Below are 15673 nucleotides of genomic sequence, written 5' to 3'. Positions count from 1 at the left end.
AGTACTGTGACAGAATTATTGTCACGAATCAACATATTAACCTCCTTCAAAGTTAGCTAACACTAGTTATCTAACCAACTAGCTAACATTACTGCCTATATTTTGTGCATGTGTATTATTTGTGTGTGTGTGTGTGTGTGTGTTGGCGTGTCTCTGTGTGTGTCTGACACCCTGGATGAGAAAACCAAAAGAGAGAATGTATTGAATGACATGCAAAACCTGTTGATCAATGTGTTCAAGGTTCTTTCTTTTATTATCTCAATAAATAAATAAAAAATTCATAGCTATATAAATAAATGAATAAATGTAAATGAGCCGGAAAAGAATAGAGTGCCTTCTCCGCGTCTGGGGGAGAGGGTGTCCTGCCCCTATGGGGTATCTGGGGATCTTGTTCATGAATTAGGGAAAAATGGACCAGGAGATCGACAGGCGGATTGGTGCAGTGTCTGCAGTGAAGCAGGCGCTGTACCGGTCTGTCGCGGTGAAGAACAAGCTGAGCCAAAAATTGAAGCTCTCGATTTACCGGTCAATCTAAGTTCCTACCCTCATCTATGGTCATGAGCTTTGGGTCATGTCCGAAAGAACAAGGTCACAGATACAAGCAGCTGAAATTAGTTTTCCCCATAGAGTGTCTGAGATCTCCCTTAGAAACATGATAAGAAGCTCAGATATCCAGGAGGGACTCAGAGTAGAACCACTGCTCCTTCACATCGAGAGGAGAATCTGGTTAGGATGCCTCCTAGATGCCTCCCTGGTGAGATGTTCCGGGCACGTTCCACCGGGAGGAGGCCCTGGGGAAGACCCAGGACACGCTGGAGGGACTAAGTTTCTCGGCTGGCCTGGTATTCCCCCAGAGGAGCTTAAACATGTGCCTGGGGAGAGGGAAGTCTGGGCCTCCCTACTTAGGCTGTTAGCCGTGTGACCCGACCTCGGATAAACAGAAGAAGATGGATGGATGGATGGATGGATGGATAAATAAATGCACACATACACTCGCATGTGTTATACACATAGCATAATAGAATACAGACAGTAATGTTAACTAGCTTGGTTAGCTAGCTAGTTTCAAGAAACATGCTCTTTCACATCCACCCCTCTGTCTGCCCCCACACCCACATAATGGTTGTTGACATTGTCCATTATTGACATTTTATCATTGCTGTTGTAAAATTGCTGTTGTTGTCATTTTGTTTTAAAAATGTTCTACAAGTTGTCACAAACGTTCTACAAATTGTTCTGAAAACGTTTAAAAAAAGTGAAAAATGTTTATATTTCAAACATGAAATATTTCTTGTGTGAAATAAAACACAGTAGAAAGTATTATACAAAACATTATTTTGAATCAAAATGACAAAAGTAGCAAAAAAACACATTGATTGTAACCCAGGTCAAGAAAGATCCACTCACAGAAGACTGTATAGTCAGTCACTCACGCATCAGAGGGTTAAGAAAATCTTATTTGTCTATTCTCCGCATCAGTGATGTGATATGATGACTACAAGTAACTATTTTAGAAGATGCTTGCTGTATTAATCCAGGTTTAGTGAACGGGCGCAGTCCTTCCTGCTTTTGATTGAGAGTCAGATGTCCCATTTAAAGTGAAATTATATTACAATCAAAATATGAGGTTAGTTGTTCTTACAAGAACAATTTGTGTCCTGCCCAACATTTTCCACTGCATGCATCTGCTTTGAAAGTGCAAGTCTTGTCCAAAAAAAAAAAAGTATAAATCCACATCAACCGTCTGCACTGGCAGGTCAAAATTTTACCACTCACAGGGCCGCATATGTCACACTTTGGACACTGTTTCTAGATAAGGTATAAGAAATAACATCTGAAATCTAAAAAATAAAATAAAAGTCCTGTACAAACCTTGTTAATCCCCTTTATCCAATTTTATACACTAAATAAATCCTTATAAGCTTTTAAAGCCAATGGGTCACTGCTGATCTACTTTTCTATTCATGTATTGTTTAAAGACAGTTTAAGTTTTTAATTTTAAATTGGATGTTTCATTTTGAAGAGCAGCACAAAAAAAGTCCTCTATTCCCGGAAGAAGAAAGGGTACGTGACTCAACATGAACTCTGGGGGCAACCAGCTGAAAAACAGGAACCTAATCTAAAGGATTTTTCATTCATCAGTCAGTCATGTTCTCCGTCACCCTGACGCTGATGTTCCTGCCTCAGCCTTATATGTTGTTCTAATAAGTGTTTCAGTGGATTTATTATGACTTTTTTCTTGCAGTCCATCACCCTCTCTTACTCATCAACCCACTTCTGAATGTTTTCTCACGTCACTACGCTGTGGGAACTGATGAACACTGCCGTTGGCTAGAGCAGGGCTATTATTGAACAATGTGGTTCTGCTCAAATACTTCTGGTAGACGAAGTTAATCCTTGTAAAACAATGTAATCATGTGAAACATGGCTTTTCGTCAAACTGAGAATGCCATGCTCACTGGAATGTTGTCTGAATCTATTCTTATAGATGTCTTTGACAGACTACAGATCAAGTTTGACATTTTAGGAAAGATGCAATTTCAGAGTTTTGGTTAAAAAAATAAAAAAATACCTGAACCTGTGTGAGAAATTTCTATTTTTCCAAAATATTTTATGTAAGCTTTCTTATCCTCCTCCTGAACTAAGACTCATAATAACCTGTCTTAGTAATTCCCAAGATGGTCCAGACTTATCCAATGTGCTTATAAAGCACATAATTGACAAATGTTAGTTTTTTTTTAAATGTATAATTGGACAAACCAATTCAAGATTTTCTAAATCCTCTTTTATTTAGCCCCTCAAGGAACATAATTTTCTCTTAATATTTTTTTCTCCTCCTATCTGTCATACAATACCAAGTTTAGTTGTAATGTTACTTCAACCTCATTTTGGCAGGCAAATTGTCTCCATTATCTACTTGTTTTAGAAAATTTGTCTCTTTGACTCTGTACTCTGCTGTGAATGAACAGTGTGTAGAGCCATAAGTATTGTTTTCAGTTTAGCTCCGTAAGATTCAGCCGCAAGTCCAGAAATTGTTTACATTGCAATGAGATTAAATGAGTTACATTTGATTAAGTATTAGTCCTACAAATACTGATATAAACTAAAAACATTATGGTGCCTACAATGACTCTTAGTGAAAAACTGCTCACAATGAGATCCCAGTAAGTCAGGATTACAATATCACATACAAACATCAACACAGAGAGGTTTGTGGGAACAATGAGAAGGGCAGGAAGTTAGTAAAGAGGTGAGATCTCTTGCTTAGGAAAGGCAGAGTTTAAACAGATCAGAAGATTCCTCCTCAGACCCTGCTGTCATGTTGGTCTGAACACCAAAACTTACCGACTTCTGCTTCTGCTTAGCTGTGATTAGCCAGAAGAAAGGGAAAGACAGAGAGGTTAAGATCAGGCAGGCATGCTAACAGTGGAGTGCACATCGTGGGACGACAGGGACACTTGTGCTTGACAAACAAGCGAGGGCGCTGTGTGAAGCCGAGGGGCCACAGGCGTTTTTAGACAGAACCGTGCCGGCGGGCAGAGAAGAAGAAGAGGCAGTGCGGAGCTCTAGAGTTTACCTTCTTAAAGAAGGGCATTCGTTTCTCTTTTGCTAGGGGTGATATAACAGTGTTTGGACTGGCTTTAGGGGAACGCAGGTTGACTGGGAGCTCATTTTCTTCTGGGTCTAAACCTGTGGCGTCTATGTCAACAGCTACTGACACAGACAGACAAGAGCAAGATCACACAGAGGTAATCACAGCTGATGGGTCACACTGAATGTAGTGCAGAATGGAGTTACTACAGAGAGAGTAAATGAAGCATAAAAAAATACATATATACATACATATTAATAGAAAATGTTCCCTTCGCCTTCAGTTAGATTTCAGTTGTTAAAGGTTGGTTAAAAATGAACAAAAAATAAACTTTTTCTACAAAGCTACTTACCAGATGAAGGAGGAGTAGATTTCCTTGAGTTAGGAACCACTTCACCTAAACTAGACGATGAGTTTGCTCCCAGTTTGCTGAAACCGCAAATTTTTTGTCATTTAAGTCAGAAAAAAACTAGAGCGGAAATAGTTTTTTGCTCATTTTAACGGATTTCATAGCCAAACAAAAATGACAGAAATGAACAGGTTGGTAATACCTGGAGTGGAACTTGCCCTGTTTGGCTCTGTGCTCCTGGAGGATGCGAGTGTTTTCCAGCTTCACCGGACTGGGAATGAAGCCAATTTCACAGCCTTCTTTCACTAGACGTCCTATCCACCAGTCGTTGTTGAATTTCTGCCAGAACAATACACTTAAAGGCATGAGGGGCCTCTCTAATATCAGCTTCTTAAATATCAACTTTAACAGTAACTGCTCACCTCTTTGACATGGAGGAAGTCCTTGGCGTCGAAGGAGATAGCCATGCCGGGCACAGGTACGTCGTCGTCATGACTCGGACTGTAGCTGACATTGGTGCGGACAGCAAATGCAACTGGTTTGGTCTACCAAAAGAAATAAAGTGTAAAGACAGACAGAAATGTCAGATCAAATAAAGTCTTGATTTGACAAAAACACATTTCTGGTAGGACGCTAAGATAAAAATCATCATCATCATCACAAATGTCATAAGAATTTTGAGCTTCAATGGCACTATTGAAATGCTTCTTTTCCAAGGTGGAGATATATTACAACATGGAACAACCAAGAATCGAGTGAAAAAGCGTACATTTTTAAAAGTGTTATCCAAGCCACACAGGATCAATTTTAGAAATACAAACTCAAATTTATGCATTCCCAGAAATATTTGGTTAAATATCTCTTAGAAAGTTGTAGCTGCTAATCCAGAGTTTTTCTAGCCATGAACAAAGAACTTACAGATTTCTTAAATGATTCAAAACATCAAAGTAATGCAAATAGACAAAGACAATTTTAATAAAATAACAATAATAATAAAAACTGTTTTTAAAATTGGATTTTATTTATCGAGGGTGAAAAAAACCCTACCAAATCAACCTAATCCAATGTGAAAAATTAACCTAACCCCTTTAAATCATGAGTTAACTATTAACCACAGTTAATAGTTAACACACAAAACGTCTGGTAATCTCAAAAACTGGGACAATTGATCTTATCTCAGTTTAATGACTGCCATTACTAGTGGGCTGAAATTCTTGTTTTTACAGATGCAAAAATAAGTTTGGGTAAGAGATCTGTGCAAGTTCTTATTCATCTAGACTTTTCACCAAAAATGGTTTGACTGCAGCACTGTCTCTGCGACAAGTTTACTATTTCTATTGTAATTCACAGGCAGCCTGTCAGTGGTCAATGTTTCCACACCTTTTTGTAAAGCAGCACTCTTGTCTTACACTTATAAAAAACACAAACACCTCTTGTGCAAATGGTTCATAAATCAATTTAACATTCTTTACGACAGAAGGATCAATAATGACCTTCCTGTCTGATAACTGCTGCCCTTCCTCTTTTGGACACATAATCATTACGATAAAGCAAGATCTAATGAAATATTTCTGGAAGGTCTGATGGGAGCACCTTTACATTGCTGATGTTTAAGAATGAGCATTTCTGCATAAATGCAAGAACACACATCTTCTCTTTCTGCACTATAATTATGATTTGGTATTATTTTGGTAATGCTAAAATATTAAATTGAGGCACACATTCCTTTAAGAGTTACATAAAATGCTTTTGGACATAATCTTGGAGCCAGTCTGGCGGCAGTGGCTGCAACAGTTGGCAGCATGGTCATGCCCTCAACCAGATTACATTTGCTCAGTCTTTGACAGAGCAAAAAGCTGGATAAAAGTCAACTGAAAAAAACAAACAGAATGCACAAGGATGCAGCTTAAAATAATCCCCCAGCTGCACCCTCACATGCTAAATATTTACCTGCAGATAAAAAGAGAGAGCTGTGATGTGTAATATCCAACCGGGTACCAAAATGAACCCACCGGATCAGAGCTTTGAGGCTATAATTCAGCTGGACTTTACACAGATTTTGAGAAATGCTTTCAAAGTGCACTAAAATCTCCCCTGCTGCACCGCAATCTGATTTCCTCTAGGCAACCAAAAAACAAAACAGGAAAACAGAGATAAAATTCACCACAGTGTTAGCCCTATAGCAAAACTCCATGAGAAACATAGAAGGACAGATTAGAATATCTCACCCTGTAGTAAGAGTCAAAAATATGTTGTGCTGTCCTTTTAAAGCTGCACTGATTGCGTCTCTGATTAGATGAAACTGAGATCCGAACAACTAAAAGGTCTAAGCAATAATATATTGCACTTGCAAAAGATCAATCCTGACCATCTATGCCTATAGATTATTCTTAGTGCAGGTTAGAATTAGGCAAAAATAATTAGGACAATCCATGAGAGCCTGCAGGTTTTCCTAACATATTTGGACACATAATTTGTCTGATGAATTTTTTCCACTTATCAATATATAAAAAAAGATTAGATATTTAGACATTGGAGCTGATGATTTAATGTGATGTGATTTTTTTATGGCAGTGTACATTCAAAGAGAAAAGCTAATACATTCAAATAAAATGATGAACTAAAATGAAAATGACAGCCACTGACTGTATATTATTATTTGACAGACACCACTTTGAAAATAAATTTTATAAAAGATGTTTGTATCTTAGTCTTTGGAGTCTGGCTTTCTTCTCAATTCCAATTCAATATCAAGGAACTTTAGAAATCTTTCATTCATGTAAGTACTTTTTCACCCCCTGTCTACACTGATAGTGAGACTGTAATGGTTCCTGCACCTTCCAGTCTGTTTGTGTCATGTGACCTCCTTTGCACACTGATGGGAATAGCAAAGAGCAGCTAAAACATATGCAAAGAACAATGCTAAGTTTATAAAGCCAGGGAACAAGTGTTTATGCGGGTAAGCTTTCTGTTGGCTTTTTTCTGTTGGCCCATGGTTAACTGTAGCTGCATTAAAAGAGACAAATTATCAATGAGTCATATCAAAACAAAGATTAAACACAGTAACCCTGACCTAACATTTTAGCAAACCGCTTCACATGGAAACAGCATGAGGAGAAGCATACTGAAGTGTATCTGCAAGCACTGAGTCTGAAATATGTAGATAAATGAGTGTTTTACAGAATATGCAGCTTTCTAAAATGGGTTGGAGTAGCATATTAAAGCAGTCCTTCTCAGACTCTGGAAGGAAAAAATCTTTTTTTTCCTTCCAGAGACAACAACTTCTGGAATGCCATCGGTGATGGGTCACAAGAACAATACTAATGCACACCCCATTTAATACTGGTGAAACTTGGTGTTATTTTTATTGTACTTTATAGCTATTGAGTTTTCAAGCAGAGAGTAATAAAAAAAGGCTTGTTGGGACAATACAAAATCTACTGTAGGTGGGAAGACTCATTTGATTTATATAAATTCTGAAGGTCCTGCTGCATTTGCAGGAAACTGCTAGTAATGCTTATTGAATCTCAGCACTGTAGAATAATTGTCAGGCTCGTTGAAAAACAACAATTATTGCTAATTAATAACAGCCTATGGAATGATTCTCTTCATGCAGATAACAATGTAAATATTCTGTGGAGTGATACTTTTAGTCTAATGTATGCAAATGTGCCTCCTCTAAAACACCCAGTTGAAAATATGAAATGCTGGAGGTCTTGAAGGACAGAGAGTCCTTGGCGTTGCTTACACTGAATGAAGTTGTGAAGTCCATTACAAATTTATGCCATTCCATTCATTTCACAGGCAGCTGCCTCTTTTCTTTCTCCTGTCCTTATGCTCAGCTCGACTTGGCTTTATCAGGACATATTAGACCTGGAGGCAATCATGTACGCATGCTGAGGTACATCACTGATGACTGAAAGATTCAAACAAAACATCTACTGCAGACTTCTGACCGAAGACTCTTCATCTGCATATCAGAACCACACTGCTTCTTACAAGACACAAGCCTTCATTATGGAGGCTGTACAGGGTGCAATGACTGAGGCAGAAAAACAGACAATGACGAGGACGAAAAACAAGGAAAACAACTCAATAGGAACAAAGGAAAGAAGAACTGAGAATGAGACACAGCATAGCCAATTAAACTTTAACTAGGAACTCTGAGTTGGAAACAACCCACAATGCTTGATCTAATATCACCTCATATGTATTTTTCACCAGCTGAGTGAGAACACCAGCAGTGTTCTGCTCATTAACACTTGCCTTTGCTGTGGCTGATTTACCATTTTACATACCACTGCTTTCCAAGACAAGCACACACAAACACACACCCCCACACACACTATAAATCAACAACCCAACATTGTTTCACCTTGAATGTTGTGGATCGATTTGAAATGATTTCTCCATAGCTCTGTGCACCGGCCTCAGGCTGTACTCCCAGTCTGTAGCATCAATTATTATATGGCACAATAATAACTTTTATTATTCCATAATGGGAAGATTGTTCTATAATTCTCTAAGGTTGCTTGAGTATATCGACCGGGCCCTTCCAGCTGCCAGGTATTTACTCTTCTGATTTTCTTGCACAGCTGGAGAGTGACTGTTTTATTTCCAACATTTAATAATTTCTCTGTGTGTTTACTAGTTTAAAACACCGATCTTCAACATTAGAACCACCAAACCAATATGTACCTACTGATCTCTGAATTACAGTTAAAACTGCAGTGTTTCTAAGTCTTAAAGCTGCAGTATGTGACTTTTATAAACAATATGTTTTTTAAAACATATTGGAGGAGGGTCTAAGCACTAGTTAGTCATGCTCATGTACTCACAGTGCCAATTAATCAGCTCTGCTCAGGAAATATAAGAACTGCCAGAGCTGATCAGAAACAAAAAAGAAAATTATTAGTGATTATCATAAATTGATTAGGAGGTATTATGAAATATCAAAAAACATCAGAAAAGTTTCTGAAATATTAAGAAATTCAGTTTACATTGCCTTTGATTCGTGCTGTGGTCAGAAAGTCCTGAATTGAGTTGGGGGGCCTTAAATCTTTTCAGTTTTATGTTAGTTTCATAAATAAGGTTATGAGGTTAAATGCAGTCCACGTTTAGCTAGAGACACTCAGGTATCAAAAAAGGAATAAAAGTAGACTCAGTGTTGAGAAATGCCCTCTTTTGTGCCATTTAGGGTTAACCCATTTAGGTTTAACCCTAACTCTAACCCTATAAAAAAACTTCCAATCTGCAAACAGAGAACCTATTGAAACTTATGAGATGAGCCCTTTAGAGTCTTTCCTGTGCTCTTTTAGTAGTTTCTAACTTGTGCTTTTAAGTGATCTCTGTTGTGCTACAAGGTTACACTCCTACTGTAGGTGAATTCTGTTATAATAAAGTGATAGTTGGAGGAAAAAAAGTGTTTACTTAGTGATTGAATTTGCAGCAAGAGTTTAGCATAAAACACTGGTATATGTTTTTAATTATGTTTAGGCATTTGACAGAGGCTTAATGCAAAGTAACATACAAATGAGGACATAGCAATGCATACTTGCTGTTGCTATGTCCTCAGCAAGTATGCGTTGATTTAACTAATTTATCATAAATCCTTCTATTATAATCCATGTGAAATATGAACGTTTAGTCAGTAATAATTGCAACAAGCTGCCTACAGCAAGTTTTTTTTATGCAATCAGGGATCTTTTTTATGCTTACATTTTAAAATAATTTTTATTTTTCTCAGCAAATCACTCATCTTACAATGTATTTTCCTTCATTTCCTTTTCAATGGATTAGTTAATTTAAAAGTAGTGCACTTACTGATTATGATGTAAAACCATTAGGAGGAGCCCATTTTGGTTTGACGATGGATATAGGATGTTTTGTTCATGCATGTCATGAACAAAATATAGTCATTGGCAGTACCCAAGCTTTCCTAAATACTTATGTATTTGTAGTTGAAGGGAAGCGAGTGTGACTTTCTGCACATAAAAGCTCACAGTCAGAGAGTCTGCACTTCCTCTGACCTAAGCCTGCTCTGTCTCGCTCTGCTGGCCAGACCACCAGAAGCTATTTTTTACCACTCATCTGTCATGAAAAATGCCAGCGGGGGTAATCTATGCCAGGTTATCTATAAAGTCAACTTATCATTTTAATTAGTGTGCTAGAGAGGGTGACTCTGGAAAATAACGACACAGATCTGCAGGAATGATCCGTCTCTGCCAGCTAGGAGCTACTCTGAGACGAAGCGCAAGGGGAAAATGTCTGCCTGGATGAATGGATAGCCAAAAGCTTAACTAGCTGTTACAGACACTAAACACCCAATGAAAGACAACACAAACATTTCTCAGACAGTTGCTTGAATTAATCTGAAAAACTGCAACACTACGAGCCATCCAGTGGGCTGGAAGAGAGAGTAAAACGCACAGCAAAATTATTTTGCAGATCAAAGACTTGCATCTTAACAGAGCATTTCAGTGATTTTGTGGAAGTGGGCTCTGATTGGAATTCCTGTTGTGCAAAGGCGAGTCCACCAAGCCATGTGTGTGTTTGTTTATGTGCTGCTAATTGCGGCCAAGAGCAGATCAGGCAAGGCTTATAGCTCTGACAAACAGTGACGCTGAGACCTCTGAGGCCCCTAACCTCTCACATCAGTGATCACCGAAAAGGACCACTTCATATGACATAGAAGTCATATGACTTCTACTCCAACATCCTGCTTCTATGGAAATCCATTTAAAAAAGCTTTAACGTAGAGTCATCTCAAAGCTAAGAGAGGTGCCATAATGAAAGGTTTACTTTAAGTCCGGTTAGATCCATTTGACACAAATTACGATGCAAAATTCACCTAACTAAAGTCTAAATGGAGCAAACTGAGTAACATGGAGAACTTTCTGAGGAATCCAGAAAGGAAGTGGACTCAGCTTTATAACAACAAACAGATCCATGTAAAGTTTACAACATAGTTTGAGTGATGCCTGCCATCACTTAATCAAACAAAATAAACCAATTTTATTTTAACACGCATTTATATTTCTATACTTGTAGAGACATTTCTTGCAAGGCCTTGCTTTTATTAGTTACCATCAACATGACTTACATTTTGTGATAAAACAGTCCACCACATCCTCTTTAAATTCAAGGATTATGTTTCAAAATATGCAAAAAAAAAAAAAAAAAGATCTGGTCTTCAACAGGCTTCTAGAATTACTTAAATCTATCCAAAAGTTTATAAAAACTACATCAGATTTTATGTTTTTTATTATGTGCTAAACTGAGGTGAAGCCAACAGGAAAAAACTGTGAAAACTAAGTGCACCCCATGACAGCTTGTAGAACCACCTTAGGCAGAAAACACATTGGAGGGCTAATTTTATATATGACAATTTTTTCCCCAAAAGAAACCAAAAATTTATGCAAACACAGAAAGAAATGTTACAACCACAGACAAAATACTGCAGCCACAAGAAATAGAAGCACAAGAGGAAGTGCCAAAAATAGCAAAAACAACAGCAAATATGAAATGCTGCAAACTCGCCCCACAGAATGGAGGTGCTCCAGACCACTAGGGGGAGTTGACCACCAAATCATATGGTACCAGACCTTCAGTAAAGAATGGATGTCATGATTTAAAGTGATGTCCAGAAACATGCCTTCTTTTACACTATCATTGAACATCAGCATATTTATGTCGGAAATGTTACATATTCCAGACTCCAGAATTAATAGATATATGTGGGACTTTGTTAAATCCAATTTAAAACCTAAAGATCAGACTTAGGACTTTTTATGACCATGCACATTTATGGGTAAATTTTAAGATGCAGATTGGAAACTACCCTAAATGTTTTCCATTCATGAATAATCTTCTTTAAGATGGAATGATGGAATTCAAATTGTTTGGCGATGACAATATAACTCTACCCAGATTGATGGTCAGTTGCCTCTTTATGGCCAATGCTGAAGTCTTTTCTGATTTTATAGAGGCGGTTACATTAACTGATGATCATTTAATAAAATGCATTTAATTCAAAGTATCCGGCAGCTACTTTTTCCTCTCAAATCCAACAGAACCATTAAGGATATACACATTTCTTACACATATTTGTTACATCAAGCTTTTGCACTATTTTTGTGTAGTAAACAAGAAACAAATTCCACAAAACAGAGCGGAAACTTTTTTTTGTTTTTGTAAAGTTGAGATCACACTTGAAGAAAAAAAAAAAATTTTTTAAGAATGCTTTTTAAAATCATTCAAAGTGACCCATTTAGTGCTATTTAACATTGCCAAAGAGAGCTTCCTATCCCTGGCTTAAAGAATCCAACCTTGGCTTTGTCGAGCTGTGCCTGAGCCTGTCGCTCTGCCTCTCTGCGCGCTGCCTCCTTATCCTCCTCAAGGGAAACATCGGAGTCTGATGGACGGCTGGTGTAAGAGTCGGCCGAACCCTGTGGAGACACAAACAGCAGCACCTCAGCAACAACTAAAATTGAACAAAGATGAACTCACACCTTGGGAACAATGGAAGTATTTTTGAAAACCTCGGAGGTTTTAAGAGTTACATAAAGAATATACAGTACATATTTCGTTTTGTCGATTGAGTTACTGAAATAAAGAAACTTGTCATTAATAATGCAATTTATTGAATGTGTCTGTATTTAATTAATCCACTGCAGAAAAAATCTGATTAAAAGTTGTCAACTACATACCCATCTGTTTGCCTGTAAGTATCTGCTTAAGATATCTGCTATAATAGCAATATTAATTTCTAATACCTGCCTAAATTTTCATATCTTGGCATTCTTAACTGTCAGTATGAACAACTGGGTATTTTTTGATAATGGCATGGGAATGCAGCGCTTTTACACTTTCAATACCCAATTTAAACCCCTTAAAATAAAATACACTCATGTATAATTGTAAAATAGTTGCAGTATTTTTAACTCTAAAAAAAGTAATAAAAAAAAAGCAGCAAGAGCTGACGATACACATTTCAAGACCTAGTATTAAAAACCTTAACTAGACTTTCTGAGAGATAAAATTTAAATAATTGAAGAATTTAAGACTCCTAGACTTAAATTCAAAAGAGAATCCATAAAGTGAGCAGAACAGAGGAGTATCTGATCGGATTCATGACTCAAAGATCCATCTCACTGTATGCTATAACATTGTAAAATGTTATGGTACACGGTTCACTGTCTTTTTGACAAAAAAGGGTTCTTCAACAAATTAACAACCTTTCTGCACTGGTGATTTATTTCTTAAAGTGAGAATTTTTCTCAATGAATTACAATTATTCAAATCAACAGCTGTATGTTTCTAAACTTTCTTTTGTGTGAGGTTTTGCTTCTGTACTAGATTATTTATTTATTTCAAGGTTTGTGTAAACACTTAAATATGAATGGAAATGTCCTAATAATGCGCCAAAAATCTTCCATTTGTGAATGAGGAACACCCCTTCATTTTCTAAGACAGTCATCAAGCACTGCGAATAAATCAGCTCGTCTTTCATCCAGTGGAGTCGGTGCACCTTTTATCCTTACCTGCACACTCCTGTGGCAGCCACTCACACAAGGTCTTTCATTCATCTCATTATACCATTACACTCTGCTGTCTGAGTTAAAAATAGCCTCCCCTCAATCTGTGCATGATTAGAATTACCAAACCAAGATCATACCACTTCATCCTCTTCACTCGCACTATCTGACTTATGTAAAAGAGACAGCCCAGGAGGTGCTGTTGTTCTAGACAGAAAAAGGTGGGTCATATTCACGCCCTCCATCTTACGCAAAACCCTGCTGCTCATCAATCATCTGAATGTCTTTCATGTTTCCCACTTTGCTACAGAGGAGAATAAATAAATAAAAAACAAACAGATCCGGTCTTACTAATCAGATTTGATTAGAAAAGCAATTAGTGGGAGTTTAACACCTGCTCAAGGTTACGAAGCCACACTCAAATGAAATGAAATTTACTGCTTACGAGGTACATTTGGTTGTGAAACGTGCAGGTGAGCACACCTGGCCTCCCTCAGTGTCACCTTTAAATAAGAGATGTGATCATGAGCCCAGTGGGTCGCAGGGAAGTGATCTGGAGCTCTGCCCAGAATCTGACAGCCATAACCGATACCGACACACAACTTCTCATCACCACAACACTGCCACGCTGAACCCCAACACTTCGCACTAGTGATGGATGCACGGGAAAAGCACAGACTCCATGAATTACACACAAGTGCATGCACAGAAGCAACTTTCACGACATAAACGGTAGAAAATCCTCCTTACGCAGGCATCAGAGCTCTTGACTCGACCTCCTTTGGCTCGTTTCAGCAAGCGGATCCAGGTGGCCTTCATGAGCCACACTGGTCATTCAGTGTCCTGAGCCACTGCCCCCCCCTGCTGCTACTACAACTAAACCAAACTGCACCGCTGAGGTGTCCTTTGCACCAGCTTTGCAGCAGCTGTCACTGCTTTGGCTACAGGTACATTCAACACTGTGGCTACATCGGCAGCTGGTTCCTCTTACGCCGGGGCTGTGAATGCCGCTTTCATCCCCGGATAAATAAATAGCTTTGGAGTCGGAGCTCCTTGTTCTGCTGCAGTTCCAGTTGGCTCTGCTATCGTCCGGACAGCCAAAGCTCCAACTACCCCCGCTGCTGCTGCCGTCGCTGTTGCCAAAGATGGGGAATCCGCTGGAGCTCGCTGCCCCGCGCATAATCTCAGCAGCTCTCTCCCCCTCGTCTGCCTCAGACTCCTTGGTGGAGGGAGAGCTCGGCGTGCCGCTGCAGGTGGTGAGGTTGACTCCCAGAGTGAGTCAGGTGGCAGCGATGCTCCTCATCCCCTCCATCAAGCTTCCCTGTCCTGCTGCGTCGCTGGCTCCTCGCACTGCTCCGTAAGCAACGCGTGACGGTTCATCTGTGAGAATCCCGGTGTGGCTGCATGTGACTGACTCTCCTCCGATGATAATGAAGCTGCTGCTGGTGCAAGCTCTCCCTTTCTCACACCGTGACTTGGCTTGTCAGAGTGTCTCTTCCCGACTCCTTCTTACAAGCTCCACTGTGCCATTTCAGCATTTCTGCTTTCTCTACCTCAATCCTTCTCCTCCATCACCCCTCTTCTTTTTTTTTTCCTCGCACAGTCAGTCCATCTGCTTCTTGTGTCTCTGCTGCAATCATTTCTAGGAACTGCATGTGCTGTATGAATGGTGGTCATGAGTCAACAGTGCATACATTTAGGTTTCTTTTGCACCAAGAAATAGACTGTACTTTGCTGTATGTGCAATGTCAGTCTTGCAAAAGTATTGACACTCCTTTAAGATTTTAATATTAAAACAACAAACTTCAATGTATTTTATTGTGATTTTATGAGCAAAGCTATAAACACTTGAGGACACCAATAAGCAGCAAAAGATTGTTCCTTGTTAAATTCATTAAAAAAAAAAACATGAATATACATTGACATCCATCACTGTTCCTCTGGCTGCATGTGTAGTGTCGTTTCCTCTGCAGAAAATCAATTTCTGCCTTGGTCTCGAGCCACTAAATGGTTTTCTTCCAGGATTATCCCGTATTTAAGCTTCATTCACCTTCCAATTACTTCTGCTTCCCAGTCTCTGCTGAAGAAAAGCATCCCCCAGCATTATGCTGCCACTGCCATGTTTTAATGTGAGTAGCATTACGTGAGAAAGTTTCCTTTTGTTCTCTTATGAGCAGAGTACCTTATTCCACATTT

The 15673-nt window shown here is 38.7% G+C and overlaps 1 protein-coding gene across 10 annotated transcripts in view; it reads right to left on the bottom strand.

The window, feature by feature from the left end:
• cacnb2a (calcium channel, voltage-dependent, beta 2a) overlaps positions 1-15673 on the bottom strand; it is a 66533-nt gene that overhangs the window by 11423 nt on the left and 39437 nt on the right. For 4 of the 10 annotated variants that reach the window (XM_028005537.1, XM_028005542.1, XM_028005544.1 and 1 more), the window contains 5 exons: positions 12269-12388; positions 4364-4486; positions 4144-4280; positions 3945-4021; positions 3578-3714 (listed from right to left, as the gene is read on the bottom strand). In XM_028005537.1, the coding sequence (XP_027861338.1) occupies positions 3578-3714; positions 3945-4021; positions 4144-4280; positions 4364-4486; positions 12269-12388 (594 nt within the window). Of the gene's footprint in view, positions 1-3345; positions 3366-3577; positions 3715-3944; positions 4022-4143; positions 4281-4363; positions 4487-12268; positions 12389-14227; positions 15062-15673 lie in introns of those variants that run through there. The other 6 variants (XM_028005538.1, XM_028005543.1, XM_028005539.1 and 3 more) reach the window with 5 other exon arrangements.

Source organism: Xiphophorus couchianus, chromosome 21, assembly GCF_001444195.1.
Source record: "Xiphophorus couchianus chromosome 21, X_couchianus-1.0, whole genome shotgun sequence".
NCBI classification, from domain to species: domain Eukaryota; kingdom Metazoa; phylum Chordata; class Actinopteri; order Cyprinodontiformes; family Poeciliidae; genus Xiphophorus; species Xiphophorus couchianus.
This window is presented reverse-complemented; position numbering and strand designations above follow the sequence as displayed.